This window comes from Myotis davidii, unplaced genomic scaffold (genome assembly GCF_000327345.1).
Source record: "Myotis davidii unplaced genomic scaffold, ASM32734v1 scaffold1059, whole genome shotgun sequence".
Classification (NCBI taxonomy): Eukaryota; Metazoa; Chordata; class Mammalia; order Chiroptera; family Vespertilionidae; genus Myotis; species Myotis davidii.
The window spans coordinates 620,083-639,829 of record NW_006290038.1 but is presented as its reverse complement, the minus strand read 5'-3'; the positions used below and the strand labels follow the sequence as shown (position 1 = coordinate 639,829).

At 53.0% G+C, this 19,747-nt stretch overlaps 1 protein-coding gene and 1 long non-coding RNA gene across 2 annotated transcripts in view; both read right to left on the bottom strand.

Annotated features, from left to right (window-relative positions):
* Nucleotides 1–1,979: 1,979 nt before the first annotated feature.
* Nucleotides 1,980–3,533, bottom strand: LOC107182989. The gene is made up of 3 exons (XR_001513768.1): nt 2,981–3,533; nt 2,493–2,533; nt 1,980–2,324 (listed from the first exon to the last, which is right to left on the bottom strand). It is a non-coding gene; the product is annotated as an uncharacterized LOC107182989 (long non-coding RNA).
* Nucleotides 3,534–10,962: 7,429 nt separating this feature from the next.
* The window catches only part of UHMK1 (U2AF homology motif (UHM) kinase 1), a gene marked incomplete at its 5' end in the record, with an annotated part of 22,731 nt that continues 13,946 nt past the window's right edge, over nt 10,963–19,747 (bottom strand). The window contains 2 exons of the mRNA XM_015563551.1: nt 10,963–16,805; nt 18,888–18,992. Of these exons, the coding sequence (XP_015419037.1) occupies nt 16,659–16,805; nt 18,888–18,992 (252 nt within the window). The remainder of the gene's footprint in view (nt 16,806–18,887; nt 18,993–19,747) is intronic.

Sequence of the window (19,747 nt, the reverse complement as noted above, 5' to 3'; positions counted from 1 at the left end):
GTATCTAATAAAAGGGAAACATGCAAATTGACCATACCTCTGCTACACTCATAAGCCATGCCCACCAGCCAATCGGAGCAACTATATGCATATTAATCCAACCAAGATGGTGGCCGGCAGACACAGAGCTGGAGCAAGCAGGAGGCTTGGTGCCTCGGTGATAGAGGAAGCCAGGCTTCCCGCTTGCCCTGGCCGGCTGTGTCCTCAGCTCAAGGCAACAAAGTTTCAATTATAGAAGATAAATAAATCCCAGATACCTGCTTCCAGGCAGCCTCCACTGGGAGCTTGGGGGGCTGGGGGCCATGGCCAGCCTGCAAACAGCCAACAGTCATCAGCCCCTCACCCAGGCTGGCCAGGCACCCCAGTGGGGACCCCCACCCTGAAGAAGGTGTGGCCAGCCTGAAAACAGCCCTCAGCCCCTCACCCAGGCTGGCCAGGCACCCCAGCGGGGGAGCTTATTTAATAAAAGGGTAATATGCAAACTGACCCTAACAGCAGAAAGACTAGGAATGACTGGTCACTATGACACACACTGACCACCAGGGGGCAGAGTATCAATGCAGGAGCTGCCCTCTGGTTGTCAGTGCACTCCCACATGGGGGAGCTCTGCTCAGCCACAAGCCAGGCTGATGGCTGCCAGTACAGCAGTGGTGGTGGGAGCCTCTCCTGCCTCCTCAGCAGAGCTAAGGATGTCGAACTGAAGCTTAGGCCTGCTCCCCACTGGCAAGTGGATATCCCCCAAGGGCTCCCGGGCTGCCAGAGGAATGTCTGACTGCCAGCTTAGGCCCAATCCCCCAGGGAGCGGGCCTAAGCCAGCAAGTGGTCATCCCCTGAGGGGTCCCAGACCGTGAGAGGGCACAAGCCGGGCTGAGGGACCCCCCGAGGGCATAAATTTTTGTGCAGTGGGCCTCTAGACTATAATAAATCCCAGGGGCTGTGTCTTCCAAACATGCCTGCACCCTCCTTCACCCACTCCTCCCCAGCATCACCTCTCACCTGGGGGACAGCAACAACCTCCATCAGGCCCCCTGCCTCCACCCCAGCCCATCAGGCCATTCTCAGGGCAGTGGCAGCTTCAAGAATCTGTGCAATTACATCAGCCATCTGCTCAGCACTCTCCTGGCTCTTACCTCAGAGTGAAAACGAGGTCCTACAGGACCCCCCTCGCCTTCCCACATTCCTTAACTCCCCTCATGTTCTCCACACCCTGCCCTGTCCCCAGGCCCAGCCACCCTGGAGCTTGGAGCTCACGGAGAGCACTGAAGCCTTTCACCATGCCCGCGTGACATGGGACTCACAGATGGCGCCACAGCTGCACCCCGGCACTGGCTCTCCTGCAAGCTCGCGGAGGGCCTGCTGCCCGCGACAGCACAGGAGGTCCATGTGCAGTTGGTGGTGCCCGAGTCTCCTTTCTTACCTTCCTATGATGAAAGATTAAAATTCAAAAACTGTGGGGAGCCGGCACAGCCATGGCATACTCGGCCCCAGGGCGCCTTATGTGCCATGCCAGCTCAGCCTGGTTCAGTGACCCTGAGTGTGTGTGTGGGGGGGAGGGTGAAAGGACTGAGAAAAGACAGACAAGAGAATGAAAGCTGGGTCTCGGTGGGACGCTGCTCCCTGATGAGGAGACAGCGCCAGCGCCCACAAGCCGTGTCTTTATTTTATAGCAGATGCCACGAGGCAAAGCAGGGGCGTGACCACGTTGTTTACAGCATTCTCGTGAGTTCCAACCTCACTCAACTACATGCACCCGAACTCTAGCACAAGGCACGTGGGGCTACGTGTTCGGATCATAGGTTCAAGCTTACAACCACAGCCGTTGGCTATGATTGTGCTGGGAGGGCCCTGCCCTCCAGCTGGGACTTGCACGTGGCAATGAGAGGACCCTGTCCTTTCATTAGTCTGAGGCTTGAACCCGGCCAAAACACTGTAGCCGCACCCCATGAAAAACCAAAAACTTTTGTTCTTTTAAAGTTTTGTCTTAGTTTTTTTTATTATACTATAACATTAACATTTGGAATGTACGAAAGAGAGTAGGAAGGAAGGGGACGAGGGGTGACGGAGGGGCAGGTAGGAAGGCAGAAGGCAGAGAGAGGAAGTCCGCGCCCATTAATCCTTACATGTCTAAGTGTCTTTTAAACCACGCTGGGGAGTTGGAGCAACCTTCTCCTTGGCCATCCTGACTCACCACACCCGGCCCTGCTGAGGTCACTCCCCACCCACAGCTTCAGACAAGACATTCCGGGGACCTTCTGGCGTTTCACCCAGACTTGGCTGAGTTCATCTTGCCCATAAAGACTTTTTAAGAGATTCTGGAATCTTCTCTGGAGAGAAAAAGAATAAATTTAGTTGGATGTATTCCCAGCAGTTACCACGAAAGTGGTAACATATGAAGAGCACCCAGGATTAGAACAAGTCCTCCAGATTGGGATGAACATACTACTCTCTCGCTCGCCACAATCCCTCGTCAAAACATGTGAGCACGCACTTACCCAAAGGCCCACACGCCGCCTCCCTCCAAAGATGATTCCATCTAGAACAACAAAGGCAGCGTTAAGACTGGGCACCCCGAAACTCAATGACTAGGTTCCCCTGGCTTCTTGTTCAGAGCCTCCATCTCGACCCTAATGGTCCCATCAGGAATGCTTTCAGTGTGGTGCCCGGTTTACTAAGAGGGATGCCTTTGGGCAGGAAAGTGTAATTACATATGGAATGCAATTGGCTGGGCTGGAATGAGGTTAGTCACCCAGCAGGCTCGGCTGCTAATGTGTGGCCAGCACTGCCCCTGCCCCGGGGGCCTGGGGATGGTCACTGTCCCTGCCCTCAGCTGGAACTCCCCATGCACTGCGCTGTGAAGCTGCTCAGGAACACAGCGGGTGGGCTGGGGGCGGGGGGTGGGGGGGCATAACCAAGAAAAGGCCTTTGAACTTGGGCAGCTGGGGGCTCAATGTGGTTCTCCCCTGAGGTCAGCCTTTCTAACCTTGCAAGCGCTTTCACTTTCCCAGCCGTGTTGCGGCACGAGCTGGGTGAAGTCTCTGTGTGGAGCATGTGCACGGGGCCCATCTAGGAAATGATGCCGCTGTGTTGAAGCCAAATGTGAAGAACACAATCAAAGAGAGACTTATAGCTTGAAATTCTGGCTACACTGGGGACAGGCTGTGTGAATCAGGCCCCAAAATTACACCTGGCAGGTTAAACAGCTCCTGAAACGGGCCACACCCACGTTAACAGAGACACAGCCTGTACACTAACCATCAGCCCCTCTGGGTTTTCATCCTCCAGCAACAGCCCATCGAGTCACACAGCTATCTATCTATATAAAGAGCCAGGGTCCAGAACGAACCAAGGCTCGGCCAATGGGCGGGGACTGGCGAGCGGGCTGAACTCTGCAAGGTTCCTGGTGGCAGAACCTTTCTCAGACTTGCTTGGTGCTGGGACTGGATGTATCCGAGCTCACGGCAGCCCCACGGAGGTTCCTGGTGGCCAAGGGTGCAGAGCGGGAGTGCGGGCGTGTGCACGAGCGTGGACCCGAGCGACACACATGCACACGCCCGCACCCACACAGGGCCCTCGACCGCGCTTCCCTGGACTTCACCCTCCAGCCCGATCCTCCAGGTCCTGCGCCCCGGGGTTGCTCAAGTTCAGCAAGCGTTTGCGATTTGCCCAAGGCGCATTGAACGTTTCCTCTTACCCCGTTTGTGGGAGTGTAATCTGATTTAAAACCAATGGACTAAACAAACAGAAGCACTTTCTAGAAAGTCAGTTTGGAAATGTGGATCAAAATTCAAGTGAATTAGCTTTGGGCCAGGAGTTCCATGTCTGTGACTGTGTCCTAAGTAAACAGTCAAATGAGCAATTATGTTCACTGTAGTGGTTGATGCCAGGGGAAACGGGAAACAGCCCTACAATAAAGGGTTAGTGAAGTAAACCATAGTAATGTCAAACAGGCAGGGATAACACTGTAGCCATTAAAAATCATGTCTGTGCATCCAGTTCGTTGACATGAAAAGAAGGCCATAGCCAAATATTAAATGGAGGGCAGGGGAAGCTCAGAAGAGTGCACGTATACTTATATGTATGTATATTTTATATGTCAGGGAAATAATAGTTTTAAAAACACCTTTGGTGTCCCATACACACAGACATGCTTGCCTGTGGACAGCCTGAACCTTTGCCGCACCTGCCCCTCTTTGCTGTGGCAACGGCCCAATCAGACATTCCCTTTTATAGAGCTGGTCTCCTTCCCTCCTTTGCCCAAACCACGCCTTTCCAACAAAAGAATATTAACCAAGTTTTGTTGCTGACTGCAACTTATGCCCTTTTACGCAAATGTTGTTGCTTTCAAGCCTACCAGGTTGTATTTCTAAACTTTTATTTTTCTGCAACTTGACCATTTTTTATTCACTTAAAATATTCTGGAGTATTTTAAATACATATAGAAAAGTAATATGACAAATACTTAGCTATACTAATAAAAGGGTAATATGCTAATTAGACCAGACATCTTCTGGACATCCTTCCGGAAAAAGCCACAGTGGTGGGGGCTGAGGCAGAGGTGGTTAGGGGTGACCAGGCTGGCAGGGGAGGGCAGTTAGGGGCAACCAGGCAGGCAGATAGGTGAGCGGTTAGGAGCCAGCGGTCCCAGATTGAGAGGGATCCTGAATGGAGAGGGTGCAGGCTGAGCTGAGGGACCCCCGCCCCCGTGCACAAATTTTGTGAGCCGGGTGGGCCTCTAGTAAGCTATAAGCAAAATGAGGGCTCACTAATCCCAAACAAAATCCCACCCAGTCTTCACTCGGACTTGTAACACTGCACGAAGGGAACTCCAATCCACAATAACTTCGTATGAGACCTGTTTGGTGGCTGCAGTACTTCCTTTCTGCCCTAACAGCAAAAAATTGTTTATATTGAGTCACTTCTTGACAGGTGTGAGTCCAGGAAAAACACAGTAATAACACGAAGGGAGAAACAAAGCCTTCATGGACGTTTCCGAGTCCACACATGTAGTTGGTGGCTTTCCCTCTCTTGCAAATAGAAATGAGTTTTCCAAATGTGCACTCATTAGAAATAAGAACTATGGGTTTTCCAGAAAAATCCTGCTATTCAGGACGGTCTTCCCATGGAGCACGGTCAGGACGAGTGGCAGCCCACAGGGTCAGAGTTAAGGAAAGCTGAGGGCCTGGCTGGGAAAGCCACCCTCGCCCCGACACGGCGGCCAGGGGCGGGGCAGGGACAGAGGCCTCCGTCCTGTGGTTCCCGCCAGCTCGGTCATAACTGGGTGACGCACACACACCACTGTTACCGACAGGGAATGGCGTGGGGAGCTGAGCTCTTGTGAAAGTCACGTAAGTGATGCAATAAAGTCATACGACCCTTTACCACTCACTCAGCCCAGGTCACGGCCACCCCTGCCCCAAGGCCCCCCTCTGTCTCTCACACACAGGCGGCATCTGACCATCTGATTTGACCCCAGTGCCTTGGCCTTTGTAAGCTGGCAGAGGCCCCGATGCTCTGGGGAAAAGCATGAACAAGAGGCGGGGAAAGGAAGAGACCCCGTTCTCTCGCCCTGCCACTGTCCCCGGACACCCAGCGAGGCTGCCAGAGACCAGGCCAGCAGGTCTGCCGTGGCCTTGGGTCAGCCCACCAGCCGACTCCCCGGCCTTTCTTGGACAGGAAGAAGGAAATGACTGTGTCACATGCACGAACAGGTACACGGATCAATGCATGGAAGCCATCCTGAGAATTCCTTTTGCCGAGAACACAACGGGAGGTACCTGGGCCAGAGCTCCAGCTCTGGCTGCTGTCACGGGCGCATAGGCCCCACACCCCGCGCTGACTGTGGGGAGCCTGGGGATTCAGCGTTAGGGACTCGGCCGCCTCCGGCCCCCAGCCTCCCCTGCTCACTCATCTCCGGCGAAACAGAACTGACCGGTCATACCAGGCGTGGACCAGGCATCCGGCGCTTGGCCGGAACGCCACGCTCACGGGGAGGCGTCACGGGTCCCTCTCCTGTGCTGCAGCCAGGAAGCGTGTCGTCGCTGGGCGCTGAACTGCGCTCTCCGGCTGTCCCGTCCGTGGAGTCCACACCTGAGCGCCACCTGACGACTTCACCTCACAAGATCAGGACGGGAGACAGAGAAGAGTATGTTTGTAGCTTCCTCCTCCCTGGGCAGAAATGACGTCGCATTCCTAACACGCGTCCTTTTAGCTGGAGGATAAGACAGTGGCTCCTAGAGGCCCCACATACCGCGGGAGATGCTATTCAGTGTGAAGGAAGTCCAGCAGACGCGAGCACGTGACCCCCTGAGGGACCCGCGTCAGCCCAGGGCACAGGCTAAGACGGGGCAGGTGGGCAGATGCTCAAAGAGCAGGGGCTGGCCACGCCGCGGTGCAGGAGGTGAGGGCCCTGGGTCCCAGTCCAGGGCAGAGCTGGGAGGGCGGGGCAGGGCCCTTGAAGAGTCTGGTAAATGCTGGAAGTGACCGGAATGCTGTGTAAAAACCCAGATGGCCAGGTCTTCCCACAAATGCACTGATCTGAAGAGGAGTAAGCGGGAATCTACCTTTATGCAGCAGCCCAGGTGATTTCTGACCACGGAAGTGTGGGGAGCACCGCCTCCCCTTGGGGAGCCACTGAAGCTTCCAGAAGTGGAGGAAGTGTGTAGCTCTGTGGGCAGAGTGGAGCCTGAAGGCAGGGAGATCACTGCGATCATTTAAGCAGGAGACCAAGATGCTCCAAAATACGTGGCTGGCAATGCGTTTGACACTGAGGTGCCGGGTGGGCGGGACGTCGCTGACTGCATGCCCCCGAGTGGAGGGAGCGGTGGTCACTGTGGCTGAGGCACCTCCTCGGGGTCGGGGTCGCTGCTGTAAGCCCTGCCCTCCCCAGAGGAAGAGGCCACAGCGACCTGCCACAGCAGTGTGCACAGAGAGCTGTGCGTCTCTCCTCGTCTGGAACTCCGGGCGCCGCAGAGCGGTGGCCACAGGAACAGCAGCCGCAGGAAGGGCCCGACAGCAATACAGCAGGTGCGCCCAGAGCATCCGACTCAGAGAGAACCCGAGGGCGAGTGGCTTCCCGATTCCCGGATCCTCTCACCCTGGGAGACCTGGCACACCGCGCACACCCCAACTGTGCCCTCCTGCCCAGCGGCCCTGGCTGCCCCGTCCAGCCTGACGTCAACCCTCTGCAGCGCAGGGCTGGCAGCAGACCAGGCGCGGGCACGAGGCTGAGGCGTCTGCAGGAGTGGAACACCCAGTAGGAAGTTTGGGAGTTGTTGTTTTATGTTTTATTGATTTCTGAGTGAGGAAGGGAAAGGGGAGATAGAAATACCGATGATGAGAGAGAATCTTCGATCAACTGCCTCCTGCCCGCCTCCCACTGGGGATCATCCGAGCCCACAACCTGGGCATATGCCCTTGACCGGGAATCAAACTTTAACCTCCTGGTTCATAGGTGATGCTGAACCTGAGCCAAACCGGCCAGGTGTGAGGTTTTTGCTTTGTTTTGTTTTGTTTTGAATGTTCCTATTGATTTCAGAGAGGTAGGGAGTTAGAAACACCAATGATTACAGAGAATCACTGATTGACCACCCCTGCATGCCCACCCCCACCAGGATCGAGCCTGCAACCTGGGCACATGCCCTGACCAGAATCACACCATGACTTCCTGGTTCATAGGTCGACGCTAAACCACCAAGCCACACTGAGCCATACCAGGTTATTCTGGTGCACACAGGCTCGCTGGGATGAAATACTCGCCTGTGCTGGGCATACAGGCTGGAATGGCTGTCACTTAGATCATGAGAAAGGACACAGAAACATAAGATCACAACACTAAAATGATTCTGAAGGGAATCAGACTTGTTATTTCTGAGGGAGTAGAAATGATCCTTTGCTTTTGGCTAAAACATAAAACAGAATTCTCCCCACCTCCAAAATTCCAAGGTATGATTAAGGTCTATAAACATCATAATTAACCTAATGATACGTAATGAGCCATGTGGGGACTGTTAGCGAGACCTCCACATGCAAACTGGACAGCATTGATAAGGAATACTCACCAACGACCAGTGGCCTGGGGCGACCACACACCTGCTCTGAAGGCAGAATCCAGACAGCCAGCGCCTCTGCTCTGGACGCAGGACGCTTCCTGCTTCGGCCTGACATGCGGGCACAGCGCCTCACAGTCAGCGGCAGCCGGGGACCGTCTGGCACCACTCCCAGGCATGTGCTCAGAGCGTTATTGGTCGCGGACTTCAGGTAATAAAGCGTCTTTTTTTATTAAAGAACCACCAGGACATCTGTCAATTATGATGGTTCTTTGGATCCTACTTGCCCTTTCTTTTCCTCTTAAAGTCAGACGTTCCATCAAAACAGTTTCTTCAAGTTCAGGCCCTGAAACCTATGCCATTTCAGCATGCCATTCCTCTGCGCTCCCGCCCCCTCCCACAGTGACATAAAAAGAGAGGGGAGGGAACATACTGTTTTTGCAAATTTTCATTGAGCATGGAATTTATAGGAAAAGATGTAACTAGAAATGGAAAATTTAAGAATCTACTACGCCTGTTCATTGTTAGCAAGTGACAGGGGTTCCTTCTCCCAGGATCACCCTGAAGCAGTGAGTGGCTCCCCTCACCCCCCACCCAGGGGCCACCCAGACGCAGGATGACATGCAGCCAGCACTGCTCCCTAAGGAAACCCGTTTCACCAAGTGCTCACAATGGCTACATGACCAAAAGGGCACACATTTAAATACACAATCTAAGCTTGTTTTTCCCAAACTGTGTTCTGCAAAACACTAGCATCCCACATTCTCACAGATACTTTAACCGTTTGGCTGCTGACGTATTTTTTCGGACATATGCCAAAACTGCGGCACTACTTGCGCGTATATGGGAAAAAATGTAAAACACTTTTTATACAAATTCTAGTGTTTTGGAGCAGCATTATTACGCTCTCCGCAGTCCTGGCATAAAAAAAAAAACAGGAGTGCTGCGCGCTCTTCGCATTTTTGGAGTAACATAAGAAGAGCGCGGTAGCGCGCATTAGCAGTCCAACGGTTAAATACAAGTCCTGCTTGGGCGCTGGGCGGGGCAAGGAGAAAAGCCGCCTGTGTCTGCGCTGGGACGCTCTGGTCAGTGCCAAACTCCAGGCTGCGACAAGGTGGTGACAGGACACTGCTCCCAGGAGAGTCCCACCGTCTGCCGGGGTCTGCAGCTTCCCATGGCTCAGGAAGAACTTACACTGATTTACGTTCGTCAGGCAGAGGGAGCAAGAGGTGAAGTGTTAGTGAGGCCGGCTGACGCCAGGTGGAGTCGGGTGCCGGGTGCTGCCAGCCGGGCCCTCACATCCCCTGGAAGTGGGCTTCCATTCAGGCTTCCCGGAGAACACCCACAAGTCACAGCCTCCCGGAGCAGATTCCCACCGCCTGCCCCAAAGTCCCTCAGCTCTGCAGGCCGGCACACGCCCCCAATTCCAACGTGTTCGATCTCTGCTTAACTGAACTCTGACTTTCATTCTTAAAGACCAGCCTTTACACGCCTGATCCTTTCTCTCCAAACACCTCCTGTAACAGTTTTAACCTACAGTTAAACATACGGTTTGCCTTTCTAAACAAAAACAACTACAATGGGCCCTGGCCGGTTTGGCTCAGTGGATAGAGCGTCGGCCTGCGGACTGAGGGGTCCCAGGTTCGATTTCAGTCAAGGGCATGTACCTGGGTTGCGGGTGCATACCCAGTGGGGAGGGTGCAGGAGGCAGCTGAGTCGATGTTTCTCTCTCTATCCCTCTCCCTTCCTCTCTGTAAAAAATCAATAAAATATATATTTTTAAAAAAATAAAAATAACTACAATGACAGATTAGTCTCCCAACTGCCAGTCGCACAGGATGGGGCCCCTTGGTGATCAAAGGTGTCCAAGACCTTTTCAATGGCTCGTTTTCACCTAAAATGCAGTGTCCTTTTCCTCAGCTTCACCTTCAAAAGGCAAGAACTCAACTTTAGTTTCAGTAGTCTGCCACTGAGCTCTCTTCAAGGTTCCCTCTTGCAGCAGTGACCGCTGCTTCCGTCTGGTGAGTACTTTCCCACAGGAGCACAACAGTGCTCCCACTTCATCATCAATCTAAGCACAGGGCACAGAGCCCCTGTCCCAGACTCCCAGGCCCTCCCACTCCAGCCACATTCCCTTCAGCTGGTACTTAAATGACCACTGTCCTGTGAACTGATCTGAGCAGTATTGCTATTTCACATGTAAATGAAGATACTGAAGCACACACGTGGACATCACATGTAACATCCTACACATTATAAAGTACACATGTAGCTATGGGACACACCGTGGAAGCAGGGAGTGGCCCCGCGCTGCAGCCCGCCCATCCCCACCTGCTGTGGGACTGAGAACAGAGAACTGCAGGTTCCAAACCTGTGGGAACTGGCGTCTGCCCAGCAGGGGCAGGGCAGGGCGCTCATGCTGCGAAGGGACCGAGGACTGCAGTTCTTCAAGTCACAATGTAACGCAGGAGAAGGAATTAAAAAACCAATTTCTTAACTTTAAGGCCACATAATCTTTCACAGAAACTATTTGCTGTCTCTTTAGAGTCCAAAGTAAGACTCTAACATGAGCCCTAACCGGTTTGGCTCAGTGGAGAGTATCGGCCTGCGGACTGAAGGGTCCCAGGTTTGATTCCGGCCAAGGGCATGTGCCTTGGTTGCGGGCACATCCCCAGTAGGGAGTGTACAGGAGGCAGCTGATCGATGTTCCTCTCTCATTGATGTTTCTAACTCTCTATCCCTCTCCTTCCGCTGTGAAAAATCAATAAAATATATTAAAAATAAAAAAAAAATACAACATACAGAATCCATGAGTAATGAGACTCCACTGGGGTTTGTGAATATTTTTTTTAAAAAAAGAATCTAACATGAATACTTACACTAAATACAGAAAGAGTTGAAATAACGAAGCCATTCCTTTATTTTTAAGCTTTATTTTACCACCCTTATCAAACAAACATCAGAAAGCATATCAACAGTGCATCTCATGGTGCGTCAGTTTACAACAAAACTGAACAAGGCATTTGTGTTCACAAAAGTTGTCAGCAAAAGCTACACACAATACACTCAACAGCAACCAGAGCCCATACTTCCGGTACGTAGGAAAGTGGAAAATACAGGCTCTTTGCTACTCAGCAAGAAAAACAGTTTTAAGACTCGAGTAGAAATCGATGTAGGGATCTGAGAAGTAACTTCTCGGCACCGATCCCGGCGACATTCAGTCCCACTCAGTCCTGAAAAACAACTCACAGGCAGACGTCACCAGGAACAGAGACCACGGCCTGGAAGCAGCACACCGTTTCCAGTAGCTCTCAGCGACGGCAAACCCACAGGCTTTCGGAGTGTCCGCCTGTTGCCCAGCCACACCTTCTCACCAAATGCCCAGCAGTCACACGCCACGGAGGGAGCTGACACCGTGAGCACAGCACTCCCACCCAACTGCATGCGGCGGCGAGCACATGAAGGACTGTCAGGGTACCTCAGATTTCCTCCAAAGAGCACAGAACGGGGTGTCGCCCTGCGGGAAGGATGGCCGCTCGGCCCCTGCAAGCAGGTGTGCAGCCGTGCAGCTCAGCTTTCTCATAATGAACAAACACTGCTCCCTCCCACCGGCCCCACCGGCCCCACCTGCAGGGGCGCGTGGAACTGGCCGCCCCCGGGGGCAGTCTATCCCTGGCTACATGAGCGTCGACGTGCACTGAACGCACAAAAGCTGGGCTCCAAATATTTATTTTAAAAATGAGGACAAACTGAACAAGGTAGTCAACCTGGTTCTACACACGCGTAAAAGAATGTTCTGGGTGAACAATAGAGGAATGTGTAGGGAGGTAACGGACTATGCTACAGGCCCCAAACCGGACCTCAAAAAAGACACCTCTCAGTCACACACTCCATGGCAGGTCATCGACACCAGCCAGGAAGCAGTTGTGCCCTCATCACTGTTGCTGCCTCTTATCTTTCTCTTCCTCACTCTCCCACAGCAGCTCTGGCGCCCATGCAGCACAGTAACTGCTGCAGAGCACACCAGACCAGGGGGTGGGGGCGCCAGCTCTGCTGTCCTGACATCGCACTATTTGGGGATCACCTAGCAGCGGAAGACAATCCAAATTGGGGTTAGAAAGTGCCTACAAATAATTCTTTTGCTGATGATCCGAGTTTCTGATAACAAACAGCTCTAGAGTTTACACAGGTTTCCCAGAAAGGAACAGAACTAACAATTCAGTTGGGTTTTTCTTCTTATTCCAAATGTGACTTATTTTCATTAACAAAATAAGCTCTTTTCTGCACGAGGATTAATGGTCAAAAGGCAAATAAGACAGAATGCTTCTCTTTGCCTTGAAGTGAAAGTGCTGGAACCCCCATCATGAAGCATATGTGGCTTCGGGGAGCTCTGGTGTCGCTAGGACACCCGCCGTGCCAGCCACCAGGCCCCGTGGGAAGGACCACGCAGGCAGAAGTTTCCCATGAATGCCAGCATTCACGGTGCCACAAACACATCTGCCACGGTTATGACAACTCTCTAACAAGCACAAGTAAAGCAGATTTAAAACGTCAGTCATCGCAGAAGCAGTGCTGGAACAGCCAAGCGCTGAGCTGCGGGAGAGCACAGGCTGCGCCCGTCACCGGAGGTCCCCCTGCGAAATAAAAGCCTCCGTGCTCTCCGGCTTGTAGGTACGTTTTTTGGTTTTTTTACAGACCTGCTCCTATAAAATTGCAGCAGAAATAGTTAAAATTGCTTTGTCTTTTTAAATATTCACAGCACTTGTCAACTGTGCACCATTGTTGTGAACCTACTAGTCATTGTGCAATTTAAACAAGTCAAACATGAAACAGGAGCTAACAGACAGGGTGCACCTGGCAGGTGAGGGGAGCTGACCTACCCGAGCAAGCACTCTGGAGGCTGGTGCTGAGAGCGAGGGGCCCTGTGCCCTTGCTGCTGACAGCGCCGCTCGTCCTGATGCAGGAGGCTCAGCAGGCTCCCTGTGGGGAGATGCAGCGTTTCGTCCTCAGAGAAAGCCAGCACACCACTCACGTGGAAAGACAACCCTCTGGAGGGGAAGGGGTCACTGAGCACCTTGGGAAAGATGCCCCCGGGCTGGTCTGGAGGTGCCCCCTGGACAAGAACGACATGAGCTGTGTCAGAGCCAGTGGGGCAGGACTGGGGGAGCCTAGTGTAGACATGGAACTAGACCCGAGGAAGAACCAACCAGATGCTACCAGGTGGCTCTGGCTTTCCAGCCAGTATAACAATGAGGGAAGTTAAACATGAATAGGCTGACACACATGAAAAGGTGAACCAAGGAAATGTTGGACTTTTTACTGTGACTCCACCCAAAGGTTATTCCAGGGAAAAGCCAGGGGTGCCATTCACTGTCACCACCTGGCAAGCTTCCAGCCCAAAGTGTCAGTGTTTCCAGGAAACAAGGCACTTGCTTAAAACTCTGACACCTGCTCACCTGCAGACTAAGTCCGATGTGATCCCACCTGCACCCCCCGAACAGCCGCAGCTGTACCAGCATGCCAGCCCCAGTTCCTGAACGTCTCCCCCACTCTCTCACCCAGAAACAAACTGTTATAACTGCTATCAGTTACGACGGTGTTGGTTTCCATTAAATTACCAAAAACAACGTCCCCCTGCCAGGTGTCACTGGTAGCAGAAACTATGTAAGACGGGCCTACCAATGGTAAGTGAGAAATAAGACCTAAAAAGAAACTGATGCCAAAGTGTCAGGGACCTGCATTTGATCAGTAAACTCAAGCCCTGAGCCAGGTGCGGGCTGTGGCCTTAGGAGAGGTGGCCAGTGCAAGCAGGTGAAAGCCGGGTAATCAGAGAAAACCGCCTCAGGCGGGCAGTCTCCCCACTCGCAGCAATGTTCCTGCAGCATTCCTTAAAATAAACTTGCTCTAAGGTTAAATATAAACCCAGTACAATGGACCTTTATAACAGTGAATGAAAGCCAGCATGCCAGCTGCTGACCGTGTGTGCTCCCGGACCAAGGTGTAGGGCGCAGTTCGATCAGGGCCCAGCAGAGGGAGCCCTCAGGGCTGCGGGGAGGACGGGCCCAAGGGGACACCAGGCCCACAGGCCGCCTCCGCTGCAGGAGTCTCTGGTCTCCTTCAGGGGCGAGTGCAGCCTGGTGCTTCTTACAGATGCTTCGAAGCTGGGAAAGCGCTACCTGCCAACCTCAACATCTCTCTCCAAACAACCAAAACACCATAGAAGAACCAAGTTACAGGCCTTTGTCTGGGCAAAAACACACCTCGACACCATGAACAATGAAGTGGGGAGAAGGAAGGAAGCACAGATGCTAATTCAGCAAAGAAAAACTACCTGAGATCAAATTTCCCCAAAAGGGTTGGGGTTAAGTGACATGACCCCTTACCTTTCAAAAAGAAAATTTCTAGGTTTTTAATAATTTCAAAGGATCTAAATCTGTGCATATATTTCACCCTAAAATAATCATGAAAAGGGCATTTTTGAAAATATTTGGTTGAGGTTTAAGAAGACACTAAGACTGAATTTCTGATCCTGTGAGAAGAATACAAATGTCTTTGGTAATAATGGGCTAAGAGCTAGGAAATAATTTAAATCATAGGAGGCATCTTTTTTCAATTTTGTGGCTTTAATAGAAAATATTTAATTCAATAAATGGTACTTAGGCTCACCAAGTATTCCCTCAGCTCCCTTATAATCTACCAGCATCTTCTGTATGACACTCTGTGTGTTAAACACCACACAAATGTTTGCATGCACAGCACTGAGACGAGATTGGAGCAGCGCTGTAGGACGCAGCGCGGAATAGGCAGCCATTGCCAGAAGCCACTGCAGCTTTTATTCTAAGGACCTGGGTTTTGGTGGTTGGGACGGGGGAATGTGAGGTTCAGTGCTCACCTAGAATGCTTGCCCTCGAAAAGAATCCCCCTGTATTGTGTTCATCGGCAGCTAGAGAAGGACCAGGTTTTCCATCACCAGGGAAAGCTACCACCCGCACAAACATGTCTCAGGACCGCTTAGGGCCCCACCATGCAGGTTCATTCTCTTGAATTAGTGTTTGAAATCAAACCACTAACTGGCCTCTGCAAGGGCACAGGGAAGAGTTCCTCCTCCGAAGGGCCGTGCTGACCTGCTGACTTCCCCCGGGACCAGGCCGCGGCCGTTGAGATTCTACACCAGCCTCTACGCAAAACTGGGCTTCCTAGTGCACACTAAGAGGCTAGACAATTTGGTGACTAAGTAACTGAACTATGGAACAGTCGCTGTTGCACAGGTCCCAGAACTCCCCTCTGAAGTTTAAGCTTCGCTGGGGCCGGGGCTCGGTGGCCTGCACAGCTCCAGTGGGCAAGACACACAAGAACATTCCTTAGGAAAAAATAAATAGCAATTTCATTTAGGAAAGGAAACAAAAAGGTCATACTCTGTACACGACTACTTTTTGTATAATCAGTGCTTTATAAAGGTTCCCTAAGTTCAAACCCTTACAGACAATCTGCAGGAAAGTGACAGGAAGCCCGTGACCCCGTGTCCCCGACCTCAGTGCAGTTTTCCTTCCTTCCAAAGCCCATCTGGGCAGCCTCACCTTCCTGACTTCCAAACCAGACCTTCAGGGCGAGGCACTGGCTCTGCCAGGGAAGGAGGGAGCAGGCAGTGGACCCCCGTCTCCCACCCTGCGCCCAATGCTGCTGCTTCTACTTTCACTGAACATCGAGCTTGTTGTTTTGACTGCTCAGTCCCCGTCATGCAGGGAGAACTCTGAGGGAGCCACATGATCATGAGATTCAGCAGAGATGAGCTCACCGGGTCTAATGCAGATGGAATGAGGCAGCCGCTCGGGGCAGAACTTTCCCTCTGATCCAACCACTAAATTAAGAGATTTCAACGGAACCCAGTCTAGACTCACTTGCTCTGAGCCTCTCAGGAATGTTTCTCATTTACCTTCCATCAGACAGGCCAACTCTCAAGCTGACATCCTGAACGTTACAGGTATGCTGTGTGGGGAATGGGTTGGTGTGGATGGAATCAGCTCACAGGACTCACAGGAAAAGGACCGACCCAGGTTTTCTCTAACTCCCCGACCTGCACTCACACGAGCACACGCCAGACATCAGGTTGTGCAACATCAAGCATCAGCTTTCCAGCTTAAAAGCCTTAATTTAAAAGCCTGTAGCCAGGCTCACTGCAGGCTCCTTAAAGAAATATCCGCATACAGGACTTCTAGACCGATGGTAACTCAGTGTGGACAAGGAGGTAACGTCACGGAGATCCCAGCCCGCCAAGGACATGGACGACACAGGAGCGCTGTGCAGGAGACATCACCACTCCAACGGCGTGTCCATGCTCGCTGGGCACGGCCCGTCACCTGACTCATGATCACATGCAATAATGAGTGTCGAGGCTGCACGCAGCAGGGACCCTCCCGGGATGGGGAGAGGCCCGTCCTGCGCGGGGCCCGTGTCTGCAGTGCAGTCGCTGCTTGAGCAACAGCTGCCCGTGAGCAGGTGAAACAAATGTACAAGGTGTCCCCCGCCCCGCGGGAAGGGGTGCTCCTGCATTTGGGTGGAATATAATAACCGGAAAATGGAAGCGGAGACGCAGGACGTCTCCCAGGCTGCTGATTAAAGCAAGGTCTGGTACAGGTACCCCCTCTTGTAGGCACTCAGCGGGTAGAACGTAGCCACGACAAACTTCCCATCAAACAGCCTTCCCGTCAGCAGCTTCTGAGCAGCTTTGGAGTCCCCAGCATTCGCGTACTCGACAAAGACCTGCGGAGACAGAGCACATGCCTCGTTCCCACCGCTCTCGGGGCACTTCTGCAAGGCCGCACGTGGCCACCGGAGCCCCGGGAGGCCGATGCTGCTGGCCCGTGGACCACATTTTTGAGCAGCAAGATTGAGAACGCTCCCTTGGAGCTCAGTCGATTCAGAAAATCCAACAAAGACAAGTTGGGTGACGACATACAACCTCGTGCCGTTCGCAGAGCGGTGCCGGGCAGTGCAGGACGGCCAGACAGGCGGCAGGCCCGAGAGCCCTCAGCACACCCGAGGCAGCCACTTTCGGGGGAAAGAGGAAAGACGTGTGACGCCAGGACTGTAGGAAGGAAGGTCACTTCCCTTTCCAGGGCATCTGACCCGACCTAAGCCTGGAGGAGGACACAGCATCACTGTTCCCAAGTGCTGTCTGACCTGAAGCAGAGTCCCAGGGAGGAGAAACCGCCTGAAACGGCGTGTCCTCGGTTGCCAGGAGTCTAGGACCAGCCACCTCACTAGCACGGGCGCGGCACCGCCTTTCCACAGGGCAGCAAGCAACAGTGCAAGGACATCAGTTTCTAGGTTCTCAACGTTCATCTGCACCTTTTCCTAAAAATCGGGTCTAAGCAGCAGTTCAGGCGGCAGCCACTTCCATCTCGCAGGAGCCCTTCCCACCTGGACAGAGCAGTCACCTCCGCAGGGCGTAGCATCCTCCAGGCACGAAAAGAGGAGGCAACTCCAAACACAGTCCCGCTCTGCCTAGTGAGGGCACGTGCTAAGAAGTGAGTTGTAAGCGATTTCCCTATGCAAACAGCACAGGCCCTTGCGCACACCTGGATGGCTCGGGCTGCAGCCTGCACAGCGGGGACTGTGTGGGCACTGCAGGCACCTGTGCCAGTGTAAGTATTCGGCACCTAAACACATCTGTGCACAGGAAAGGTCAGTTCAACACAGTGGAGAAGCGGCCACCTGCGCAGGCACTGAGCATGCACACAGCCTGCAGGACTCGAAGCTGCTCTGGGTGAGTGATGAGCTCATGTGAAGGCAGAGGACATCACTGTCCACTACTGTGGACGTATAAACACTGTCCCACAGCCTCCCCTTGCTTTCTTTCCCCATGGTCAGAACGAGAACACAGAAGGTGTCAATGCTGCCCCATGAGCAAGGGCGTGGACTGGAATAACTGGAAATATCAGCAGGAACTGCCTGGGTGGTGCACATATCACCTTCAAAGTGACTGTCAGGAGGAAGGGAGAGGTGGCCTGAGAGTCAGTAGGAATAAAAAAATCAAGATAGAGCCTGGCCAGTGTGGTTCAGTGGTAGAGCATCAACCTATGAACCAGGGGGTCACAGTTCAATTCCCGGTCAGGGCACATGCCCGGGTTGCAGGCTCAATTCCCAGTAAGGGGACATGCAGGAGGCAGCCAATCGATGATTCTCTCACATCGATGTTTCTCTCTCTCTCTCCCTCTCCCTTCCTCTCTCTGAAATCAATAAAAACGTATTTTAAAAAAAGAAAGAAATCAAGATGGAGCCCTGGTCAGGTGGCTCAGTTCGTTGGAGTGTTATTCCATACACCAAAAGGTTACGGGTTTGATCTCTGGTCAGAGTGCATTCAGGAGGTAGCCGATCAATGTTTCATCTCACATCACTGTTTCTCTCTTTCTCTCTCTCCTTCCCTCCTTCTCCACTCCCTCCCTCCCTCCCTCCCTCTAAAAATAATTAAAAACAAACATATCCTCAGAGGAGGATTGTTTTTTAATTAAAAAATAAATGAGGATGGAGGTGAAGGACCCGGCACTGCCGTGCGAGGTGTCTGGTGACTGCGTGCTGGCACCGTGTCAGATGAGGGAACTGTGTGGTTCATAAAACCCTGCAGAGGGTGCAGGACGGAGGACTCCACATCCTGACCTGGAAAACTTGTTTGGGTGCTTGACCCTCTTCTGGCACAAAGCCTTTTCTCTGGCACGGAACTGATGGCAGAAATAAAGTGGGTGTACAGTTCACACCATTACAACCTGGAAGTGCTCCCAAGTCCAGGGACAGGCTGGCTCCACATGACCACAGAAGCGTGTACTGAGGTGGCAGTGGCTTTACCTGGTTGAGGTGCTCCTGGCCTGTCCTTGTACTGGGTGTGTGGTCCCCGCGGAAAGGGCTGCAGCGCCTGTGAGGCTGTCTGTCTCGGGGACAGGCTCCTCTGTGCTGCACCAGGTCAGGGGATGAGGGACTGGATCACAAACATTCTCAAAACCCAAAAGGAGCTAAGACCTGGGGCTCCAGGCTAGCGAGTGATTGTCACTCCTCTCCACGGAAACTCCAGGGAAGCGTCTCAGCGCGGGTGCCCTCTCGCAGGAGACTCCTCCTTCCTGTCACCTTGGTGCAGACACCCTCCTGAACGCTCCTCCTGCTTCCCTGGTCAGGTCCGGACCACACTGGTCCTCAATTCAAAACCTTTAGCCTCCCTCCTCAGCCTGCCAACCCACACCTCTGTGATCTCACCTGCTGTCCCCACTCCCACTCCGAGGGCGCACTGACCCTCACACCTGCCAGCGCCCTCCACCCCGAACTCTCTTTCCCAGTTTGACTCCTCCACACCCACCGAGATAGCCCAGTGTCCAAAACAGCCCCGGTGCACTAGACAGCCCCCCTTACACTAGACAGCCCCGGTGCACTAGACAGGCCCTGTGCACTAAACAGGCCCCGTGTACCAGACAGCCCCGGTGCACTAGACAGCCCTATTCACTAGACAGCCCCAGTGCACTAGACAGGCCCCATGCACTAGACAGCCCCATTCACTGGACAGCGCCCCGTTCACTAGACAGCCCCAGTGCAATAGACAGCCCCGGTGCACTAGACAGCCCCGGTGCACTAGACAGGCCCCGTGCACTAGACAGCCCCAGCAGGAACTTCCCAGAGCATGTTTCAAAGGTGTGCAGGCTGTGAAACTGCCAGCATCT